The 24414-nt window shown below is 34.5% G+C and overlaps 1 protein-coding gene across 1 annotated transcript; it reads left to right on the top strand.

The window, feature by feature from the left end:
• The first annotated feature begins 967 nt into the window (after positions 1-967).
• Positions 968-22427, top strand: LOC108915435. The gene is made up of 6 exons (XM_018721461.1): positions 968-1135; positions 1260-4727; positions 4782-4957; positions 7847-8057; positions 10209-10352; positions 18910-22427. Exons 2-6 carry the CDS (start codon positions 1266-1268, stop codon positions 19060-19062), a joined length of 4146 nt encoding a protein of 1381 aa, XP_018576977.1. The 5' UTR covers positions 968-1135; positions 1260-1265; the 3' UTR covers positions 19063-22427.
• The last annotated feature ends 1987 nt before the right edge of the window (positions 22428-24414 follow it).

The raw sequence follows: 24414 nt of genomic DNA, 5'->3' as shown, positions 1-24414 counted from the left end.
TTCTCCGCGTTTTGTCTTATTGTCTGTGTAGCGTTTGTGTATTGTAAGTCTCGTAATATGTCAGTGTTTCTTACGTACCAGGGCGCGTCGGTGGCCGTGCGAAGGGCTATGTTTTCCACAGCCTGTAATGACTTTAAGTGGCTTTTTGCCGCGTGACCCCACGCCGTGGAGGCGTAGGTTAGCTGCGGTTGAAGTACCACCTTGATAAGCGTTCGCTTATTCCTTAAACTGAGGGTGTTTCCACCTTTGAGTAAGGGATAGAGCCTAGCCCTGGTGGTCTTCGCTCGCGCCACCGTCTCCACGATGTGCGGTTTCCACGTGAGACGCTGGTCCATCGTCACGCCCAGGTATCGTGTTTGTCGATTCCAGGAGATAGGTTCCTGGGATAGTGTCAGTCTGTCGAGGTTTTGTGGGATTTTTCGTTTGGTAAAAAGGATAGCCGAACTTTTGTTGGGATTAATTTTGACTTTCCACCTGTTGCACCAGGTTTCAAGTTGGTCTAAGGAGTTTTGGAGGAGGGAGACGGAATATCTAGGATCTACGGATTGGGATGTGATTGTCAGGTCGTCGGCGTATAAGTATATGTTGGTGTTGGGGGGATGTGGGATGTCGGAGTTGTAAATGGTGTATAGGTGTGGAGACAGGACGGTGCCCTGGGGGACACCGGCCTCCATGGGACGATTTGGATGCGGAATTTTCGGTGGTGTAGGTAGGATTTTATGAGTTTGGTAAAGGATATGGGATATTGGTTGGTGAGCATTTTCAACAGTAGGCCTTCATGCCAAACCGTATCGAAGGCCTTTGCGACATCCAGGAAGACAGCAATTTTTTGAATACAGTTTATCTAGTAGGTTAAACAGGTTAGACTGCTTGTATCCAGAAAATCGGCTAACGTTTTAGGGATTTATATTTTTAATATTGGTATTGATGACGTATCGTATGACCATTGATAACGAAGAGACGATGGCGTATTATAGAAATATTATGGCTGTAAGTGGCGTTGATTTTGTGTAAATCTAAAAACTATGCTTTAATTTTCATAGTTACTTGAGGATTTTCGAGTCATATTAAAGTGAATGTATCCATACAGTACCGTACTATAATTTGGAAAAGGTTTCTAAACATAACTTTAGAGGTAATTATCGTTTGTTATGAGTAAAACTATTTTTGATAATTTGTTATTTACATTCTAAATATTTTTGGTGCTATGTTAACATGTTGATAATTAATGAGTATTTCTTAACTGTAACTTATTGCAGGTAATAATGGAGAATCCAAATAAAGAAACTATTACAGAAACAGTAGTTTTTAATCAAGAAGCAAATCCCAATTCGTGTACTACTGAAGTTGTTGATAATAGTCCTGAAATAATATCCGAAAATATTGAACCAACTTCAAGTAATGTTTTGACAGATATTAAATTGAGTGATGAACAACCTTCTAATGCAGTAGCACATAATAACTATCTGGAAACAAATTCAGAAAATGTTGATTTTCATAGTAATGAAGTTAGTACAGACAATAATGCTGGAGACCTTGAAGTAAATAAAAGTGATAACACTGAGATAATAGCACAAACTGAAACAGTGTCGGAAACAACTACAGTCACAGAAAAATATGAAGAATATGTATCAATCTCGCAGCATGAAGAAAAAGATGGTCAGTCAACTGAGTATGTCAGTCGGTATGTGTTGGAAGAAAACACAGACAGTGTCTATATATCTGATGTACAGGATGAAAATTTGGATTCATCGGGACAAGTTCATTCGGAAGCTGTTTCATCGGATGAAAATCAGTTGAATGAAGTCCCTGATCAAGTGATTCAACAGAATGTAATTGTTTCAACTGAATCAAATGAACATAAATTAAGTGAAACAAGTGTAGTATCCGAATATTCTGCAGATCAAGCAGATGCTGAAAATTGGCCTCAACTCGGACCTCAATTGGAACCGGCACCTGAAAATCAGGATGAAAATCAATCAGATAAAAATATTCCAAAACATTTAAATTTGAAAGATAACATTAAATTTGTAGATGATGTAGAAACTCAAAACACAGTTGACAGTGATAGGAATGAGAAGTCGGGCCAAGAAAACCTAATGAGTGCGAATGAGAATGAAATGTTAGTAGGTGATATAAGTGAAAATATGGAAGAACCTCCTAAAGATAGTGAGGATAAGTGTGAGTATAACGTTAAACAAGAGACACATTTTACAGACATTGATGATGATGATAGAAATAAAGAACAAGAAATCCGTAATGTAAATGACTTGATAAATGAGTCTTCAGCACATGACCAGGTTATTTGCTCTAATGATGAAATTATAGAAAATGTCGATATACCCGATGAACCTGCTGTCTCTTCAGAAAGTATCTCTGTTGAAAGTTATACTCTTGCTGAAGGAATGGAAGTAACTGAAATTCAGGACGGAGAATATACCATTGTGGAAGGTCCAAGTTCGTTAGATATTACAGCTAATCAGTTAGACGAGTCTGGTCATTCAGGAGAGACTTGGGTTTTACTTTCAAATAACGAAAATTCTGAAGATAGCCAATTGGAAACAGTTGCCGACGAACAAAATGAGATGTATTTAAGTGAAGTAAGAAGTGAGGCAGAGTCACGTCAATCTGTCAATAGTCAGACCTCGGACATTAAACCAAGAAGGGGTCGAAAACCAACATATGATATACCGATGCACGTTCTTGGTCACGATATTTCCAAACCAATGGAAACTGTGCCTAACGGAAGGTCGTTGCCAAAGCCTCGCCTTGGCGTTAAAGTGCCATATCGTAATCTGACTTCACAGATTGTATCGAAAGCTGAAATAGAGAAAGAAGTTATGGAACGTGCACGTTTAAAACAGGAACAGGTCAGTTCTAGGGCTGATGTTATTTTTGCAAGGAAATTAACTCAAAGATTGGCCAGAAAAATAGCACCTTCACCGGACCCTCCTAAAAAACCCGTTGAAACTAGGAAATCAAAAGAAGGCAGTGCTCAAATTCAAAGGAAAGAAACTGAAACAGTTCCTGAAGATAGAAGTGAAATCGAGAACAGTCAAAGCCAGGATAATTCAAAGATCCATAATGATTCCGATCTCTTAGCAATTTTAGAAGGCGAAGGCGAAGAAATGCCAGTTTTACCTAAAGAAGTTCCACTGCCTGTTGAAGTGGACGATTCTAACCTAAAGATGCTTGAGCGAGAAATTGCCTTACAACAGTTGCAAGAGTTACCCCATCAAGCTCCTAAGCATAGGATTTACAGAGGTCGTCAAATTAAAACTGATGGAAAAGCTCCTGTACTTATTCCAGAAGCTTCAATATCAAAATCTAAAAGTTCCAATAAATCTGATGATGGGGCAAACCAATCACCAATTTCAAACCAGAAAGCGAAAGATGACCAACCTGCAAATGTATTGTCTGATAAGGAAAATGAAACTGTAAGACAATCCGTTCCCAAAGATGTTCCATCTGCTTCACCACCTAAAAAAGATCAGAGTAATGCTGAAATACTCTCTTCTCCTAAAAAACAACCGATTGAAATCGAACCACAAGTTAAAGTCAATATGGTACTCAAAACATACTCCAGGAAACGGAAGACCATCGAGTTACCAGACGCATTGATTGATTCTCCGTTACCAAAAAAGACGATGCTTGCTGAAAGTGAAATTAAACTAGAAAAACCAGATACCCCAGCACCTACCAATGTTTACGTAACGAAAAGTTCAAGAGTAATAAAAAAAAAGGTTATTTGGGATCCTGATGAAACTCCAACGAGATCCCCAAAATCTGTAACAAAAACTGATGTTCAGTCACCCAAAACTGTTGCAATTAAAACTGCAAAAATTGTCGAGAAAGTTCCCAATTTGGAGCAGATTCCTGAAAAAAAACCTGTATCTGAAAAACTAGTAAAAGAAAAACTGGAGAAAAAGTCTATTGAGAAAATATCTAGCAAAAAAAGGACAGCATCTCCAAATGAAAGAAAGGTTATTGTATTAAAAAGTGATGTATCAAAAGGTGATATTTCGAAAAGTGATGTTTTAAAAGGTAAAACTCCTGTAAAGAGCAAGAAGCTTCGATCAGAAGTGGATAAACTACTTATGGATGAAGGGGCAGTAAAAATGCTCTACGATCTCAAAAACAATGAGGAGTCGGTACCAAAAAAGAAAAAGGATGTGTATTCTGTAGAAAAAGCTCATAAAGAAATAATGAAAAAGGCCAATGAAATAAAAAGCGATTTACAACAAAATACGAGTAACGAATCACCAAAATCATTAAGGAAGAAAGAAAGTTTTACGCCATCTCCTCTTAAACCAGCACAAATTACGTACAATACAGAAAGGAAAATGTCGAAAGATTCTACTCGCAGTTCACTGCACACGCCTCCAGGCTCACCGGCATATTCTTTCCCACACGGTCAGAGTTCCATGTTGGTTAGGAGAAGGTCAAGCAGTTCAATTTCTAGTAGTGATGAAGTTGTCGAGAGTGACATTTCAAAAACTTCAAGGAAAAAACTTACTTCATCAGAAACCCCTAAAATTAAAAAAATTAAGAAAAACGATTCAAATGAAGAATCACAAAAATTGTCTGAAGTGAAAGACCCCCCAGAAAAACCTGCTTTGGTAGAAAACAAATTATCTTCATATAAATCGTTTACTATCAAGAGAATAAATAAACACATTACTATCGACTTGAATTATGTCGATGAAAACTGCTATTGTACAGCCCAAGTAATAAATTCAATTAAAAACTATTTGTATATATTTTATTGATTCTCGTTCCAGGTTCTGGAAGAATTAACTACTGCTTTGAAGAAATTTGCAAAGGAAAAAGATTGTCACATTGTATCTATAACATCAAATTCAAAAGCATTTTGCTTAGGATTGGACTACACTTCTCTAATATCTGATAAAGAGGATGTACGAAAAGAGGTTGCCACACAATTAGCGGAAAAAGTTAGGTAATGTATATGTCAAATTTTTATAACTGATTTAACCATTGATTTTCTGCATTTTTTAAAATAGATAGCTTGGGTCATATGCCTTTTGTCGAATTATAATATATTTATATTAATTGAAAAACTAAAGTTTAAACGTTTTTTTTTTAAATAGATCGTAATAGTTCACATAAAGACTTACAAATTTGCTTCTCACTACAGGGGTCTCAGAAACGGTAAGAGATACGAACTAGCTAAATGGGGGCAAAGATGCGTAATCAGGGGACCAACATTATATCTCTAAAAAAGCATGACAGATGTATTGGTATGAATATCCTGAAAACAATTAGATTGGAATTTGTTTGAATTTCGAGCACTTGAGATCAGATTTCCAAAATTTCGTCTTTTTTCAAATATTTCGAAAACTAATCATGTTAGTCTTGATTTTTTAGAGGCATAATGTTGGGCCCCTGATTAATCAACTTTGCTCCCATTTAAGCTGGTTCGTATCTCTTACCGACCGTTTTCGAGATCCCTCTAGTGAGAAGCGAATTTGTAACACCCTGTATATTTATGACCTTTAACTCTTGCAAATTTTGTTCCTGCTACAATTTTTTTTGGTTTCAGTTTTTAAAAATCAGTATTTTGTTATCAATAACACATTATTTTATATCCTTTCCTTTAGCCAAGGCTGCCATTTTTTTTTCTTGTATAAATTAGATGAAATAGTCCACGGGCTCACGTACAAAGAAAAAAATGATTACCAGCAAGCTGTAACTTTGCGTGTAGCTTAAGTTTGATGAGTCTCCCAAGATTTGACTACGAGGAAAATTCAACAGTGGTAAGTTTTCCCGTGATTTTCAGGAAAACGTCAATCTGGCATAAACATGGAATGTTATGACCAGCACTTTTTTTTTTAAGTTTAAATGAGATATATATTTTTTAAACCCCCCAAAAAATTTGTCCGACAAAAATGTTGGCATTTTGAGTTTGTCCCCCTCCCCAAATATGTCGATTTGGTGACATTAAGATTGGTGACAACCAGCAAGCTGATTTTTCTGGGAGGGTTTGGTAATAAGATTTGAAATGAAGGTATCTTATTGTCCGACAAAATTCTTGAGAAGTTTTTGCAGTCTGACGCCCCGAAGATGTCGATTTAACGACAACATGGTTGGTGATAACCAGCAATCTGGTTTTGATTTTTTTCTCTAATAATAATTGAAATGTATAACACAATAATATACTTGTCCGCCAAAAAGATTGGAAAATTTACCTTAAAAATGGGAAAAATAACTATTTTTGTGGTACCTAATGTTTGTTTCCTTATAAAATAATAATTTTTTTAATTAAAAAATACAGAAGAATAAATAAGAAAATTATCTTGTTAACAGGAGCAACAGAAATTCATAAATAATTATGTCTATAAAAATTAATTTAATTAATCTCCATCAAAATGATTTCTTTGTTTAAAAAACTTATATGTACATTTTATTTTATAAACTGTCAAAACTATTTTATAAAAAATGGTAACTGTAAAATTAATGCATAAATTTTTGCTTGTTTTTTTAAATTAAAATTTGCAGTCTTGTTTTGACAAACAGTTTACACATAGTTTTGTTCTTGAAAAACCAATAAAACCAATTTTAAAAATATTTTGAATCCACCGTGCGTTCTCTATTTCTTTTCTCAAGGAATCCACATAGATGCATGCATTAACACGAAAAAGAATTTCGCCTGCACTCTGCGTATATCCTATAAGTACGTGCACACGGTTCACAGTCTCGTGCGTGCCTTGTGGTAAAAATTTCGTAAATCATGGAGTGTTTTGTTTGTGTAATTGTGGAAATGATAAATCAAGAGAAAAAAGTGAAAAGTAAAAAAAATTAATTAATCAATAATTTTATAACATATTAATTAACAATTTTTAATATTTACTATTCGGTTTTAAAATATTATTCTGCATTATCCACTTAATAAGGTACAATTGAAATGCAACAATTTTGTGTTAATTAAATTTCTAAATGTTCAGATATTGCAACTTTTTTGTAATTGTATAAAAAAATTAGTCACATTTATTTTGAAATTTAAACAAATTTTTTTTTATTCATATATTTTTTTTATTAAATACTATAAATTTTTCTTCTACATCATGTGTAAATATTGAAACCGCAAAATTTTATCATTTAATTTTGTCGGACAAGCAAAAAAAAATTATAATTTTGTCGGACAATTAAATTCTCAGATTAATATTGCTTTTTTTTAAATACCGAAGCTTTTATCCGACAGCTGGTTATAACCAACCATGTCGTTAAATTGACATCTATAGGACGTCGGACTGCAAAAACTTGTCAAGAATTTTGTCGGACAATAAGATACTTTCATTTCAAATCTTATTACCAAACACTCCCAGAAAAATCAGTTTGCTGGTTGTCACCAACCATAATGTCACCAAATCGACATATTTGGGATGGGGGACAAACTCAAAATGCCAACATTTTTGTCGGACAAATTTTTTGGGGGGTTTAAAAATATATATATCTCATTTAAACTTAAAAAAAAGTGCTGGTCATAACATTCCATGTTTATGCCAGATTGACATGTTTTCCTGAAAATTATGGGAAAACTTACCACTGTTGAATTTTCCTCGTAGTCAGATCTTGGGAAACTCGTCAAACTTAAGCTGCACTCAAAGTTACAGCTTGCTGGTAATAATTTTTTTCTTTGTACGTGGGCCGGTGGACTAAAATGTATCTTTATAAAAATTGATGATGGGGGCATTTTGGGGGGTGTAAAATAAAAATAACATTGTATTATTAAATTCGGAGCAAAAAAATTGCACGTACAAAAAAGTTACAATTTTTTTACTTTTTTGGTAAATGGTTTTCTTTCAAGTAGGTGCTATTTTATTTCTAGGGAATTTCTTCTTTGCCTCTTAAAATTCCCTAAAGTGTTGATTGCCGGAATACAGGGGGAATGTGCTGGATTGGGTGTTACCATGCTTCCGTTATTTGATATGGTTATTGCAAGTGATACAGCTACCTTCAGCACACCTTATGCAAGCTTAGGTTGCGTGGCAGAGGCTGGATTCCTACTGTCTCCACCTATCTTCACCAATCATGGATTAGTAAGTAATGTATAAATATTTTAGAATACAGTGTGTCCAAGATAAGGATATACAGGGTGTTCCATCGGGAACTGCGTCAATCGATATCTAGGAAAGTACTGCTCCGAAAAATTAGAAAATTTGGCAACACGGAAATGTCCCTGGGGCAAACACAACTAAAATATCTAGAACTCCAGCGCCTCCGGTTATACCGGAAGTCGACACCAACTTCGTCATTTTAAACGGGACACCCTATATATTATTGCATTTTCGGATTCTACATGAAATTTGAGGGTCACTTTATTACATATTTCTTATACTTAGGAGTTCTAGAATTTGAGATATTAATATTTAAAGAAAAAATTTGACAGATGCAAGGGTCTGCGGAGATGCTAGTAACTCTTTTCTGGAGCGTGATATCAAGTGAATTTTTGGTTTCTGCAAAAGGGCATAAATAACACTAAATTATAGTATACCAATAAATTAAAACATTTAATAGTGGGTGTTTCATTTTTGCTGTTACATTTTGATAACTTCAAACACCTATAACTTTGTTAACTTAAATGGAACACCTTGTATTTTCTTACTCTGCAGATTGACATTTCCTTTCAAGCTATTGTTCAAGCATTGTTAGGGTTGCCCTTACTACTTTTAGAAATATTTGCAATTTTCTATTTTTTGGAGAGTTTTTCTCGTCACAGACCTGATGTCAAATTGTCCATTACCAGAAACACCACAAAAACAATTGATATAACTTGACAAGTAAGTTGTCAAATTATTGTGTCTGAATAGTTTTTGCCCAAAATGTAAATAAAAATGACTGCGGATTGTGTAAATTATACTAATGAGGATTATTTTATTTTGTTTCTTATTTATGGATAGAAAATGTGAAGTAATTTTAAGAACGTGGAGAATTCACTACTTTTTTCCATAAATAACAAACAAATTAAATTAATTCTCATTAGTATAATTTAAACGATCTCCAGGCATTTTTATTTAAATTTTCAGCAAAGACTTAAGACACAACAATAATTTGACAACTAACTTGACGAATGTCAAGTTATTTCAATTGTTTTTGGAGTGTTTCTGATCATGGCCAATTTGACAACAGGTCTGATATGAGAAAAAGTGTCCAAAAAATAGAAAATTGCAAATATCTCTAAAAGTAGTAACGGCAACCCTAACAATGCTTATATGGCTTGAAAGGAAATTCCAATCTGCATACGACACAGCAGGGTGTTCCATTTAAGTTAACAAAGTTATAACTGTTTGAAGTTATCAAAATGTAACAGCAAAAATGAAATACCTACTATTAAATGTTTTAATTTGTTGGTATACCATAATTTGTTACTGATGTCCTTTGCAGACACCAAAAATTCACTTGATATCACGCTCCGGAAAAGAGTTCCTAGCATCTCCGCGGACCCTTGCATCTGTAAAATGTTTTCTTTAAATATTAATATGTCAAATTCTATAACTCCTAGGTATAGGGAATATTCAATAAAGTGATTCTCAAATTTCACGTAGAATCCGAAAATACAATAATATATAGGGTGTCCCATTTAAAATAACGAAGTTGGTACTGGAGAATTTTGGATATTTTAGTTCTGTTCACCCCAGGGACATTGCCATGCTGCCAAATTTTCACATATTTGGGAGCAGTACTTTCCTAGATATCGATTGATGCAGTTCCCGGTGTGACACCCTGTATGTCTGTAGATATTGAAAATAGTGAAAGATACAGGGTGGCCGAATTAAAAAAGAACTGCCATAAGAGAACAGTTAGTGGTCTTTTTTAAGAATTAGATATTTTGTAAAAACCAAATTTTTCAATTTTCTATTTTATTTTATTTTTCTGATCTAGAGCAAATAGAAGAAACACTTATTCATGACAACTTTACCGAACTTTCTCACGCTAGAGTTAGTTTTGTTGTTCTTTGATTCGTTTTTAATTTAGTATTTAATATTTAAGTATATTTATTTTATTTTAATGTCACTCTTGTGCTGTTTGTGGTAGTGTTATTTTACTGTAGTTTTGATAATAACATAGAGGATCTGTTTACACCATTTTAACCTTTTTCTTATTTAAGTGCAGCTCTTTGAAATATTTGTGCATTAGATTATATTTGAAACCTTATGTATGTGTTATTACTAATCAGTACAATTTTTTAGGCATCTGAACTATTGTATAATACACATAAACTAACAGCTGATGATGTCTTCCGACGTGGTTTAGTCACGAGACTGTGTTGGCCCGAAAAGTATAACGAAACGTTAAAACAAGTTATGATTTCAATATCAAGAGGCTCAAAACAGGTATTATTATTTTCTTTAAAAATATAATGTTATTTCTATTTAAATATTGCTCTTTTTACAAATGAGGGTTGCCTTTTATATTTCGGGAATAGACAATTTGACTTTTTGCCGGTATGCTTACTCAGAACTTTTAACATACAGACGCTACTTGTGTTGTTTACAGTGGATTATCTCAACAACAGTGCATTGATGAACTTAATTCGACTTTTGGCGATGAAGCACCACCAAAAACCAATCGGTGGTATATGAAATTCAGCCGTGTCAGTGATTCGCTCTTTGACGAATTTCTTGAAGGTTGTCCAATATCGGTTGTTCACTTATCATGAGATTGAGGCATCCTTGGACATATGTGGGACCAGTATATATTTAATTTTACATGAACATTATGCTGCCAAAAAAATTTGTTCGCTTTAGTTCTCACATAATTTGACAAATGCTCAAGAAAAGGCTCATGTCGATTGGTCGAAAGAAATGCTCAAGAAATACATTCGCGTGTTTGAATAAATGTCTATGACATCATAACAAATGACGAATCATGGATCTATGCTTGTGAGCATGTGGTCTCTCAACTTGAGCTAAATCCAACAAAAGTTGTTTCCGCACGAAGTATTTCTAAGCAAATCGTCGCCTGTTTTTTTGAAAAAACAGGGCTTGTAACAGTACCTTTAGTGCAACGTCAGACAATCAATTCCGAATGAATGGTACATAACTGTTTGTTTGCCAGAAGTTCTCAAAAAAATAAGGGCAACCAACTGCTGACCATGCATTATTCTTTACCAGGGCAATGCGAGCTCTCACACATCGGCTCAAACAAAGTAACTGAAAAAGTCGAATTGATGAGTCATCTGCCATACGGCCCTGATTTGGCACCCAATGACTTTTTTATTCCCACACGTCAAAAATAAATTATCAGGTCAAAGTTTTCCAACGCATGATGAAGCAGTTGATGCGTTCAAAATGCATGTTTTGGAGGTACCTGAATCGGAATGGAAAAAAGTGCTTTGATAATTGGTTCAAGTGCATGCAAAAGTGTATTGATTGATCTTCATGGAGAAAATTTTTAAAAACAATACAGCTATATACGATAATTAATTTCTTTTTTTGTTCTCTATTCCCAAAATGTACAAGGCAATCCTCGTACCTACTATTATAGGCCAATCAATAAAGCATTAAATCAGTGATTTTGTGACAAAAATACTATTAGCAAACGGACTGTGCCATCATATAAAAGATAGTCTGTACTACCTCAATTTTTATACAAAAAAACATTTTTTGTTTGTTTTTTGCTTATAAAACCTAAACTAATGAAGCAATCTGAATGTTATAAACAGACAATTTGTAGAGAACAGAAATACAATTAAAATGAGAGGTCGATCGATCCGATCGGATAATTAGAAAGAAGAAAACCTGTAAAAATCGGAAAATTTTAGGTTTTTTAAAAAATTCATTACTCTGCCATTTTTTAAGTTGTACGGCACAAATCAGACGCTGTCGGACCATTTGCTTTGGCACAATTGCAATTTGAATTTTTTGGTGTACTATTTTGTAAAATTTCTGTCTGCGTTAGAGGTGGTACAATTTTAATTTTTCAGCCAGATTTTAAAAGTACGGTAGAACCCCTCACATCCTCCAGGTCGGAATCTCGGAATATCCGACTCCTCGGGATATCCGTCATATTTCTGTTTACCCATACATTTTTTTCAATAAACATGTACATTTACTTATGTATGTACATAAATACTCGTTTATGTGAGTTTTTATTTATTTTTTGTTGTTCCTCGGATTATCTCTGGTCTCGTGGGTGACGGATATGAGGGCTATGAATGTAGAAGTAATGGGTTATCCATTTTCTCCTTGGGAAAGTAAAGTTTAAAAAACACATTGAATATTTAAATTTCGATGGAACTTTTATTTCATAATAAAGTTTGGACTATGCCATTATGCGTGAAAAACAATATAATTCAAATGTCCTCCACGGAACCGTTTGCAGGACTCAATCTTTTTGAGGTAATTTTCGAAGACTTTTTCACACAATTCGGGCATAACTTGACGTATCTCGTTCTTCAATTACTCCAAAGTTGTGGGATTGTTCGCCAAACCACGGTCTTTCGCATAGCCTCACAAAAATAAATCCAAAGGCGTTAAATCGTAGGATTTTGGTGGCCAAGCCACATCGCCGAATTTCGAAATTACGCGTACTGGGAATTTCTCGTGCAATAGAGCCATAATTGGCTGCGTTGTGTAGTATGTGGCCCCATTTTGTTGAAATCACGTATCGTCCAGGTCAAAATCTTCAATTTCAGGCCAAAAAAAGTCGATGATCATTGCGGCATACCGCTGAGAATTGACGGTAATGGTGGCTTCTTCGTCGTTCTCGAAGAAGTACAGCTTGACGACGCCGTGCACACCAAACAGTCACTTTCTGCGGGTCCAATGGTTTCTCAGCGGTCACTTGTGGCTGCTCACTACCCAAGATTTGGAAATTTTGCTTATTAACATAGCAGCCGAGCGTGAAATGGGCTTCATCATTGAAGAAGATTTTCCTCGAAAAATCAGGTCGGTGGTCTGTTGTTCTAACACCCAATTGGTGTACTCACGGCGCAATCTATGATCAGCCGGCTTGAGTTCTTACGGGAGAACTTTATACGGATGAAGATGCAAGTCCAAATGCAAAATGTGCCACAATGTGCCGTATGACAGGCCCCAATGCGACTTGGAGTCGAAAGATTCGGGTCATCGTTAACACTTTCACTCACAGCAGCTATGTTTTCGGTTGAACGGGCAAACGATGATGCACAGGTCTTACGATGTCTGTTACCGAATCAGTCTCTTGGAATTTTCTCACTGTATTGGTGGTTGTTTGCTGGGATGGACGATTATGTCAATCAAAATCATCGCGTAATGCGCGAAATACAGCCACCGAAGAGCTTGTTTGGTCGTAAAACGTTCCATATTGTGAAATGGCAATCCTTTAACTAAACAAATACCGGTCTGGATGATAGTGAAATTTGACAAATATCAATTGGCAGGGCTTTACTATCCCAAGCTCAAAATGGATAACCCTGTATAATACTACAAAATGTATATTCTAATTTTCCTATAAAATGATGCAAAATAGGTGAGAAATTTCTCCAAACATGTTCAAAAACGGCAAACGCGCGTACGCGTCGTGTAGGGGGGAAAGATCGGGAGATGAGGGGCAGTGGATACAAGGTCTGTCCTTAAAGCAGTCGGACTGAGTCAATTACAGAGAGTCAATTATGAAACGTTTATTGACAGAAATAATACATGTGCTCAATATTGTTTTAACGTTTCCACCGAGCCGTGTTGGTGTCTTTTCAGTATGGTTTTGAGGCAGGGGAAGAGGAAAAAGCCTTGTGGGGCAACGTCGGGACTGTAGGGTGACTGAGGCAGGGTTGCGATATTGTGTTGAGCCAGGTACGCCGCCACGCGGAAGGCTGTGTGGCTCGGCGCATTTTCGTGATGGAGCTGCCAGCAGTTGGCAATGGCTGGGCGGACGCGGACTATGCGTTTTCTCAGCTGTTTAAGGACCTTCACGTACAAAACTGCATTAACGGTTTTTCCTCATGGCACAAATTCCCTGTGGATTATTCTTTTTGAATTGAAAAAGCAAATGAGCATGCTTTTCTGCTTCGACTTACTCATGCGCGCCTTTTTCTGGCGTGGGGACGTTGAAGTGTGCCATTCCGCGCTTTGACGTTTGGTTTCGGGGTCATGTTCAAACGTCCACGTCTCGTCCCCAGTAACCACATTGTTTAAAAAGTTTGGATTTTCAATTACTTCGTCAAGAAGATCCTGGCAGATCCGTTTGCGAACTCCCTTTTGCTCGCCTCTCAGCACTCGTGGCACCAACTTCTCGCAGATCTTCCTCATTTGCAATTTTTCGCTCACAATTTCGTGCACTTGGGTTTTGGCGATGCCAAGTTTATCGCGGCAATCATGCGAACAGTCAATCTGTGGTCACTGTCCAGCAAATTCTTCACTCTTGCCACATTTTCGTCAGTTTTGGAGCTTGAAGGTCGTCCTGAACGTGCATCGTCTTGAACTTCCTCTCTCCCCTCGCGAAACACCTTGTGTCAGTCGAAACCACTCGATCTACCCATGGCGTTATCACCGTAAGCCGTCTTGATCATATCATGAGTCTCTTTACCGGTTTCGCCGAGCTTAACGCAAAATTCGATGGCGTAGCGCTGTTCCAAAAGATGAGCGATGGCGCAGCGTGACGAGGCCACTTGCGCAGGTTACGGAGATGAGCAATCTACACTCCACTATGGCTGGGAGTTGACTGCCGCTGGCTTCCAGCCTTTCCTTAGACCCCCCCTTCACCAACACCAGGGGTAGAAATCTCCGGCAGTCCGTCCGCCTGCCCTGGAAAAAATCAGTCCAACTACTTTAAGGACAGACCCTGTATATAGATATACAATTTATCATATTGTCAACAACCTGAAGCAGCTGCTTTTTACACCGAACTTAAGCTGCTTTACTTAAGCATGCAGTGAGAGAGTGGTAAGAATACACGGAATCACAATGATGTGAAACCTGTGGACATTTCCGGTTTTCAATTTCAAAAAATTCAAATTGCAATTATGCCAAAGCTAATGGTCCCACAGCGCCTGCTTTGTGCACACTTAAAGTACATATAATTCACTACTTTCGTGCACAGGGTCAGCTCTACAACTTAAAAAATGGCGGAGTAATTAAAAAAACGCTGAAGTTTCCAATTTTTCCGGGTTTTCTTTCATTTCTAATTATCCGATCGTTTTATTCGTATTTCGGTTCTCTACAAATTGTCTCTTCATAGCATTCAGATTGCTTTGTTGGTTTAGGTTTTATAAGTAAAAATCTAAAAAAACGCGTTTTTTTACATAAAAATGTTTATAAAAAATTAATAAGTGGGAAATTGGAGTAGCAAACATATAAGCATATATGTATATACAGACTGTCTTTTATATGATGTAAAGCTGGGAATATTTTGACAAAACAAATACCAAATAGTATTTTAAATATAAAATACTATTTTGTATTTTGTAATTAAAATACTTTTGTTATAACCCCAAATATATTTTGTATTTCACATACTTTAATGAAGTATTTTGTATTTTGTATTTTAAAAAAGTATTTAAAATCTTCTAAGAGTAATTTAAATACTCTTGAGTATTTAAATTACTCGAAGTATTTAAAATACCCAAAACATCTACCAAAACCAAATACTTTTTGCCTGTTACGACTGGTACAACACGCGCTAAGAAAAATTACCCACCTGCACGCCTGGATTTAGCGCATTCTACTCTGCATTCTGCAATGTGTTATGTTATTATTATTCTTTCTACTACCTTTTAGGTCACTATCATTACTAGTCAAGTCAGTAGTCAATCATCAAAATTTAAAATTAACTTATTTTATCGTTAATGGGCTATTCTAAGAAAAACTAATGAAAAATTTTGAGTGAATTAAATATTCTGCATCTTAGTAATCCAAATGACAATTATTGTTTCCAGACTCGTGTCCAGATTTTATTTTTTTTAAATTTTTTGATGATCTTGAAATCGGGCTTGCCTTGCACATACATTATATTTTTTTAAGTCACATCTTAACAGTTCCAGTTTTAATATTTCACAAAAATATTTTAAATACTGGTATGAATATTTTCAATATACAGGGTGTTACAATGTTCACTTCTCACTACAGGGATCTCGGAAACGGTAAGAGATACGAACTAGCTTAAATGGGGGCAAATAAGTTGTATAATCAGGGGACCAACATTATGCCTCTAAAAAATCAAGGTTAACATGATTAGTTTCCGAAATAATTGAAAAAACCGAAATTCTGGAAATTTTTGTTTCATTTCAGCATTGAGGTGATATTGAAAAAAGAACACTTTCTTGAGGCAACTTTTTACCCTCTATCGAATGGTATGATCAATTTTTATATATAACGTTTTCTCTCTCCAGAGCCATCATCAATTTCATTTTTTAAATGGAAGTTTTATTACATTTTTTGCAAGCCCAATACCGTACTGCCTCAGACCAAACCAGATTAAGACATTTTGTCGCGAAAAATTCATCTTCTGGATTTCCAAAACTTCGTTTTTTTGCAAATATTTCGGAAACTAATCATGTTAGCTTTGATTTTTTAGAGGTGTAATGTTGATTACGCAACTTTGTCCTCATTTAAGCTATTTCATATCTCTTATCGTTTCCGAGATCCCTGTAGTGAGAAGCGAATTTGTAACAGTCTGTATTTAATATTTAACATACTTAAAAATACTATTTTAAATACTGAAGTAATTTATATTTAAAATACTTTGTCAAAGAAGTATTTTGTTCTTGAGTATTTTAAAATACTTTTGTATTAGTATTTTGTAATTTGTATTTTAAATACATTTTAAAAGTATTTTGCCCAGCGTTCATTATGAAGGCATCTTCCGTTTGCTACTAGTATTTTTGTCACAAATAGGCTATTGATTACATCCAAAAAACAGGGTTAAAAGGAACTATGATGTTCAAGCAATTTTATTGTATGGTTCAAATGGTCATTTTAGATGAAAACACCGCAGAGTACTTTAAATTATAGGGTGGAAATTTGAGATAGGGAAATGCACCCCGTTCAGTTTTTTCATTGTAGCTGGAAAACGAAGCAAAATTCGCTATAGTTCATAGGAAAAATTATTTAGAGAATTGAATTTCCCATCGAAATAGCTTATTTAAAAAATTTAAAAGGAAAATGTTATGGAAAAAATCGTTAATAAACAATTTGAAAAAAAATTAGATTTTCTGATTTTTTTTACTTTTTTGCCTCTAGTTTTTTTTTTTTGAGTAAAGATAGGTATAGGCATTGCTTCATAGAAAAAAAAGTAGATAAAATTTCCTTCAAAACAAGAGGTTGTAAAATATTTTTGGATGAAAATTGACTGATATGTGGCCGCTCAAACTTAGCCAATTTTTCGATTTTTGTCGCGTTTACCCTTATACGTTTTAATTTTCATTTTTTTGCAAAAAAGGAAGGAAATAAGATGTACAAGGATTTTCACCACATTACTTGTTCGAAGGGTCATTAAAAATGAAAACACGGCGGGGTACTATTAAATTAGAGGGTTGAAATTGAAGATAGGGGTGAAAAGCACTTTTACAGTTTTTTAAATATAGCAAGAATACGAAGCAAAATTTCGGTATAGTTCATAGGAAAAATTTTGTAGGGAATTGAATTTCTCATCGAAGTGGCTTATTTAAAATATGTAAAAGGAAAATTTTATGCTAAAAATCGTTAATAAACAATTTTAAAGAAAGGAAAAAATAAGATTTTTAAATTTTTTACACTTCTGTTTATAACCTCAAGTAATGTCCTAATACAAATTTTAAAATAAACATTTCAATTCTTACTCGATATGTATAGCTACTTCCTACCTCAAAAATTGAAATTTTGATTTTAAAATTTGTATTAGGATATTATTTGAGGTTATAAACAGATTTGTTTTATAAAAATGTTGTGTAAAATAATAAATAATGGTACTTCTACCCTGTATATCTAATTTAAGATATTTGTATGACAATCTCATTTTTTCGAAGGGCAGAACTTTTTACAAAGGGTGACATTTTTCGATAAAGTCAAAAACAAAAGACTTTCTCCTCTTGTCAACTTCATCCGTGGACACAATGTATATACATTAATAATAAACTTAAATTGATATTGTACTTAAATTCTCAAGTTTCTACTAAACTATTTTATTAAAAAGTAAAAAAAAATCAAAAAATCTTATTTTTGCCTTCTTTAAAATTGTTTATTAACGATTTTTAGCAGAAAAATTTCCTTTTACATTTTTTAAATAAGCTATTTCGATGAGAAATTCAATTCTCTACACAATTTCTCCTATGAACTATACCGAAATTTTGTTTCGTTTTCGTGCTATATTTAAAAAACTGCAAAAGTGCATTTTCACCCGTATCTTCAATATCAATTTCTAATTTAATAGTACTCTGCCGTGTTTTCATTTTTAATGACCCTTCGAACAAGTAATGTGAAAATCCTTGAATGTCTTATTTCCTTCCTTTTTTGCAAAAAATGAGAATTAAAACGTATAAGGGTAAACGCAACGAAAATCGAAAAATTGGTTTGAGTGGCCATATATCAGTCAATTTTCATTCAAAAATACTTTACAACCTCTTGTTTTAAAGGAAATTGTATCTATTTTTTTTTCTATTAACAATTTTTTAGTATAAAATTTTCCTTTTTTAAATTTTTTAAATAAGCTATTTCTATGGGAAATTCAATTCTCTAAACAATTTTTCCTATGAACTATAGTGGAATTTTGCTTCGTTTCCGAGCTACAATTAAAAAACTGAAAAGGGTGCATTTTCAACCCTATCTCCAATTTCCACCCTCTTATTTAATAGCACTCCGCGGTTTCTTCATCTAAAATGACCATTTGAACGATTCATGTAATAAAATATCTTGAACTAGTTCCTTTTAAAATCCTATATTCAATAGCCTAAAACAAAACCTTAATTGATTGGCCTATTATGTTATAATTTTGTTACAGAGTTTAGTGGCAACTAAGAAACAATTACGTAGGCATCTAGTACAAACGACAGAAGCTGCTATAAATTCAGAGACCAAGGTATTGGTCGAGCATTGGATAAGTTCGGAGTGTCAAAAGAACTTTTCCCAGATAAACGGGGGCACAGCCGAATAATCGAGAATAGTGTCATTATTTTGAATCATAAATGTTGTGGTACAAATGAATTTTATTATAGTAAAAAGTGCAAAATTCAAAACAGACGTTGATCAATCCACTGTAACAACTAATTGGTAATTCAAAAAATATTTTTTTATATTTTTCATAAAGTAGCATGTAAGTATATCCTATTTTTAGGATTTAGTTGTTCTAGATAAATAATATTAATGTTTTAATTTAGGATATTTAAAATTATAAGATTTCACTGACTGTTAGTGCAGTAGATGAACATGGTGATTTCCCAAAGATTGGTGCAATTACTAAAATTCTTATATTTCGTAGTTTTTTCTATGGTTGCTTCTGCTAGAGACCACGACTTTTTTCGTTCGTGAAATTTTCCTGTGTAAGAAAAGCATACAACGTAAAACGTACATGTTAGTCTTTTGTTACATTTATTTTGGTATGTTGTATTAGAAACTTCAAAAAGGGTCAGTAAATATTGTATCTTATTTATTCGTCTTTACGTCTATTACGATTAAGACTTTTTAGTAGAAACACAATTTATGCTTGTTAATTTGATTTGTTAATTTTATTAGTATGATTAAACACAATAATTACTTTATGTTTGTCGTTTTATTATACAGGGCGGTCCATGTTTTAATCAGGGAACTTTACCAGGGGACGGAATTAACTAACTCAAGCAAAAAGTTTCGTATGAACGTCGGTCGCAAAATGCTTAATTATTTGTGTTCAAATTAAAGAAAAATGGCACCTCTTCCATTTTCTCCAGACGAACGGTTTTAAATTGTGATTTTTTAATTTTAAAACGGAATTAAAGATAAAGATTAAATCGAAAAAGAACAGTTAATTTGAATTTTTTGTCAGAAATACAATTACCTACACACTGTAATCCCAAAAAATCATTAGCTTAAATATACAGGGTGTTTATTAAGTACTTGTACAAACTTTAAGGGGTGATGCTTTGAGTGATTCTAAGACGAAAAGTTTATATAAACATAGATCCGGTAATGCTTCGTTTTCAAGATGCAGGGTGACAATCTTTTTAAAAAAATCGTTTTTTCTTAAAAATCTTCATAATCCTTTAGTCAATTTTGTTGAAAGGATCCCGCCATAATCTTATGGAAAATGGCTTTCAGTGAAATCGTCTCAATTTTTGATATGAGATAGGTCTTATCAATCTAACTAAAATTCCCAATAGCCACAACCCCCCGTAACGCCTCTTTTTACTTCTAGAGGGCGCTTAACCCCGTCAGAACGAAACACTATATGATGATACGGATTTCAGTTAAATCGTCTGGGTTTTTGATGTGTGATGGGTCTCATCAATCTTACCAAAATTCCCAATTGCCTCCTTTTACCGCCAGATTGTATTGTCAATACAAACAGTATTGTATTGACCATTGCTAGGCGGTTGTTAGAAAAACTACAATTTTTTTATCAAGCTGTGCGATTTTTTTACCGTACGTAATAGGAATCTTTCATTGATCGCAGAAGGTGTGTTTTTAAGTATTTACAGTAGTGGTCGTAGGTAAAATATATAAAAGGTTTTAAAAAGTCAGTGGCGCGCATTTTTTTTTGTCAAAAATATTAGTTAAGGTGCTTCACTGGACGCTACTGGACTTAATCATTTTAGTTAGGGCTAAATTAACCCCTTCCTACTGTAACTGCCAAATTTCTACAAAATCGGCTAGAGGATTATCGAGATTTTTACGAAAAAACAATTTTTTAAAAAAAGTTTGACACCCTGTACCTTGAAAACGAAGCATTACCAGACCTATGTTTATATAAACTTTTCGTCTTAGAATCACTCAAAGATTCACCCCTCGAAGTTTGTAAAAGTACTAAATAAACATCCTATATATTTTTTTCAACTTGTAACTTTATAAAACCGAATTAAACATTTCTTGCCAATGATATGGTTTCTTGTTAATTGAACACATTGAGTTGTATTTTAAATAATATTTCTAACAAAAAAGTTTGAAAAACCTTTTCGAAATATGTGTAATACATAATTGTAGAGCTACTTTTAATTCATTTACTGTTGAAAATAAAAAATCAAAATTCTAATTGGAACAAAATAGAAAACATTTTTTTAGAAATGACATACTGAAAAGTGCCGATCGAATTTGTAGATGAATCGGTAGCATAATTCTGAGGCTCTTAGTAATGTGGAGCCACAATATCTTTGCCTGTGATCGACATATTTGTAAGTCAACCCGGCGAATTTTGACTTCTAATTAAATAAATCGGTGGTCAAGTTTCGTCTGTGTATATCAAACATCCTCAGATATTTCAGAAAAAATTAACTAATTTCCAATTTCAACATCTTGAAAATGAAGTGAGCTGTGGCTCATGTTCATATAAAACCTTTTGCTTAAAATAATTTGTTTTATATAACCCGGTGAAGTTTCACGAATATAACCTGAATCACCCTGTATAGGGTGTGTCTAAAATGTGGTGCAAACTGAGGCAGCAGATAGAAACATAATCTTAAACAAAAAGTTCTCTATGAACGTAGATTCAAAAAGGTTAAGTCAAAAAGCTGTAGGGAGATAAATGTGCTGTGACAAAATCCCTTTTTTTTTCAAATATCCCTTCAATTTTGCAGGTGTATGTAGATTACCTATAATAATTTCTGGAGAAATAGATTTTGCCTCAAACACACTAGCAGAGGTGTTGGATGCGAATGGGGGTTTGTACAAAAAAAAATATTTTGTGTAAAATAATACATCTCTCTGAAAAGCCAAAAGCCCGTTTGTTAGATATTTTTAACCAATTTTCTCAAAAAGTGTGGAAATTATCTATATCCAACAAGAGCAATTTTTTCTGTTCGTTCAGAAAAATGTATTATTTTACCAAAAATGCTGCGAATATTTTGTTTTTGATAAAAAAAATTCCAAATACTTCTTGCACTTCTGGTACTGTCAGTTATGAAAGAACAATTACTTCGCCATGAGATTAATGCAACTGTTGACAATGATGACTATCTCTGTTTTTTCAGTTTGGCATCATAATTTAGAAACGCTCTGTATATTAATTGTAATCGGTAATATAATTCATACGCAAAGATTAATAGAAATACGTGAGGAACTTTTCAATAAATTACTGTGACAAAATTTGCAAAAATAAAATGCAATATGTTTCAGTAGTACCTACGTAATTTATGAAATTATGGTTTTTCTTTCCAAATAAGCTACAAATTGCATGTTTTTTTTTTTCAATTTCTGACTATTATGGTTGTGTATATACTTGTAAAAAGATGTTTTGAATAATTTCAAAATTTGCAGTGGAAAATGAATATAGTTTTGAAACTGTTGTAAAAAAATTGTTAAATTAGCTATTTAGTACCAATAAAAATTTAGAAAAAGGCAAAATTGTTAACCTTTCTCCTTTTCCGACTGATTTCTAATCACTGTTTAAAAATAAGTAGGTACCTTTCATTCACTGGTCGACATGATTCGTGTGGATTCAGGACGAAGTCATTTCGCGAAGATTTTGGCTCGCTGAAACCGAATCTGGCCTCAGAAATGCTCAATCCAGTGGCGGCTCGCCAGGTGACGCAAGTGACGCACCGCTTCAGGTAAAATTTTCGTTTGGTTGTGTAAATTATTTTTAATTTTATATAAATTTTATAATTTAGGTATAATTCTATATTGAAAATGTATTGCGTTTGTTTTATACGCAGAAATAAACAGAATAGTCGCGCGGTAAACGCCTTCTAAGAAAACATTGCCTTCGCTGAGCGCGAACATCAGCCTCGTATATACCATACAACGTATAGTATAAGCAAGTGACGCGCATTGAAACAGTCTGTACGTAGCGTTGTTTACGGCGGTTGTCATGGCAACGAGGCAGCCGCCGCGAGTAAACTACGGCGGCGGCGTGGGGGAACGAGTGACGCGGAAATTGAAGCAGCACTGTCATCGCCCATCGCCTGCCTTTAATTTTTTTATATGTTTTGTGCTTTAAACAGTTTATACAATACGTCGCCCAGTGCACGATTATAACGGTTCTTTGTTAATATTTGTTTTGTATCAATGATTCTAGAAGACGACCTATGCCTTCTCTCGATATGGAAAAAAGGGGGAAGTCAAAAGACAAAGTGTACGTTCGGAAGTTTTGGAATGAATGGTACGTGGAGTATAAGTGGTTGTGTGGAAGTGTTTATTTAAAAAAACTTTTCTGTATGTCGTGTCGTGTGGGTGTAAAGTCGGGCGTGTGGAATAAGGAGGGATTTAACACTTTTGGGAACGTCACGCGAGGCTGTCGTAACCACGAAACTTCTTTGGAACATACAGGTTCGGAAAGTACCAATGGTCCATCTGCCGTTACGTGAGAGCGATAAAGTAAGACATAGAAATCCATGCGATAGAGAAGGATGGCTATAATGAAGGCGTCTCATAGTCACCGCCCGTAGAAATCCGTGCGATAGAGAAAGATGGCTATAATGTAGTCGTGTAATAGTCACCGCCCATTTCGCCCTTCCACAATAAGATCCACTATCGCACGGATTTCTATGACTTACTTTATCGCTCTCACGTAACGGCAGATGGACCATCGGTACTTTCCGACCCTGTACATACGGTGTGCGTTATTATTCGCAAAAGTCCACGAGACGAACTAATATTTCTATTTATTATAAAATCTACATGAAAATTCTCGCGAACGTCAGTTTTTCGGTACTATTGCAAATGCAACTAAAAATTTACATATTCACTGAAAGCCGTTTGACCTTGAAAATTTTAGCCTGCGGCGCTTTTTGTTTTTTTTTCTTTTTAGTCAATCGATGAATATGCTTCACCCATTCTCAATGTCACGAGCCGCCACTGGCTCAATCGCCTAAGGTTTTTGAGATATCCTAACCGAAAAGTGCAAAAACGCGATTTTTACACATATTTGAGGTTATATAATATCGTTTAATAATTTTTTTTTTTACAAAACAGAATAGCATCTTCACGTAGGTACAATCCTTTCTCTTCCCAAGCGAATTTTGAATCGTCTGATTTCCTGTGCCCTTGAGCTATGTAACCTTCAAAATCGGGGTGTAAGAGTCGAGGGTTATATCGTGGCAGGTTACAAGGCTCGAGGGTTAAAGAAATTGGGGTTTAAGTGTCGGCGGTTATAGCGTCGCAGGTTACTGTCTATAACTGTCTAGCTATCTTCAAATCATCATAACTCGCTGAAAAAAAGAAGATATTTGGACGATTTAAAATTCGCTTGGGAAGGGGAAGGATTGTACTTTAATAGGCCCCATACACGATCAAACAATTTGCACAAACTTTTGTTGTACAACTTGGTGATTATACAGGGTGATTCATTAACAATGGGAAAATCGAAAGCTGAAGATAC

Source organism: Anoplophora glabripennis, unplaced genomic scaffold (genome assembly GCF_000390285.2).
Source record: "Anoplophora glabripennis isolate ALB-LARVAE unplaced genomic scaffold, Agla_2.0 scaffold1116, whole genome shotgun sequence".
Taxonomy (NCBI): Eukaryota; Metazoa; Arthropoda; class Insecta; order Coleoptera; family Cerambycidae; genus Anoplophora; species Anoplophora glabripennis.
The sequence above is the reverse complement of the archived record's forward strand: the minus strand, read 5'-3'. Positions and strand labels throughout refer to the sequence as shown.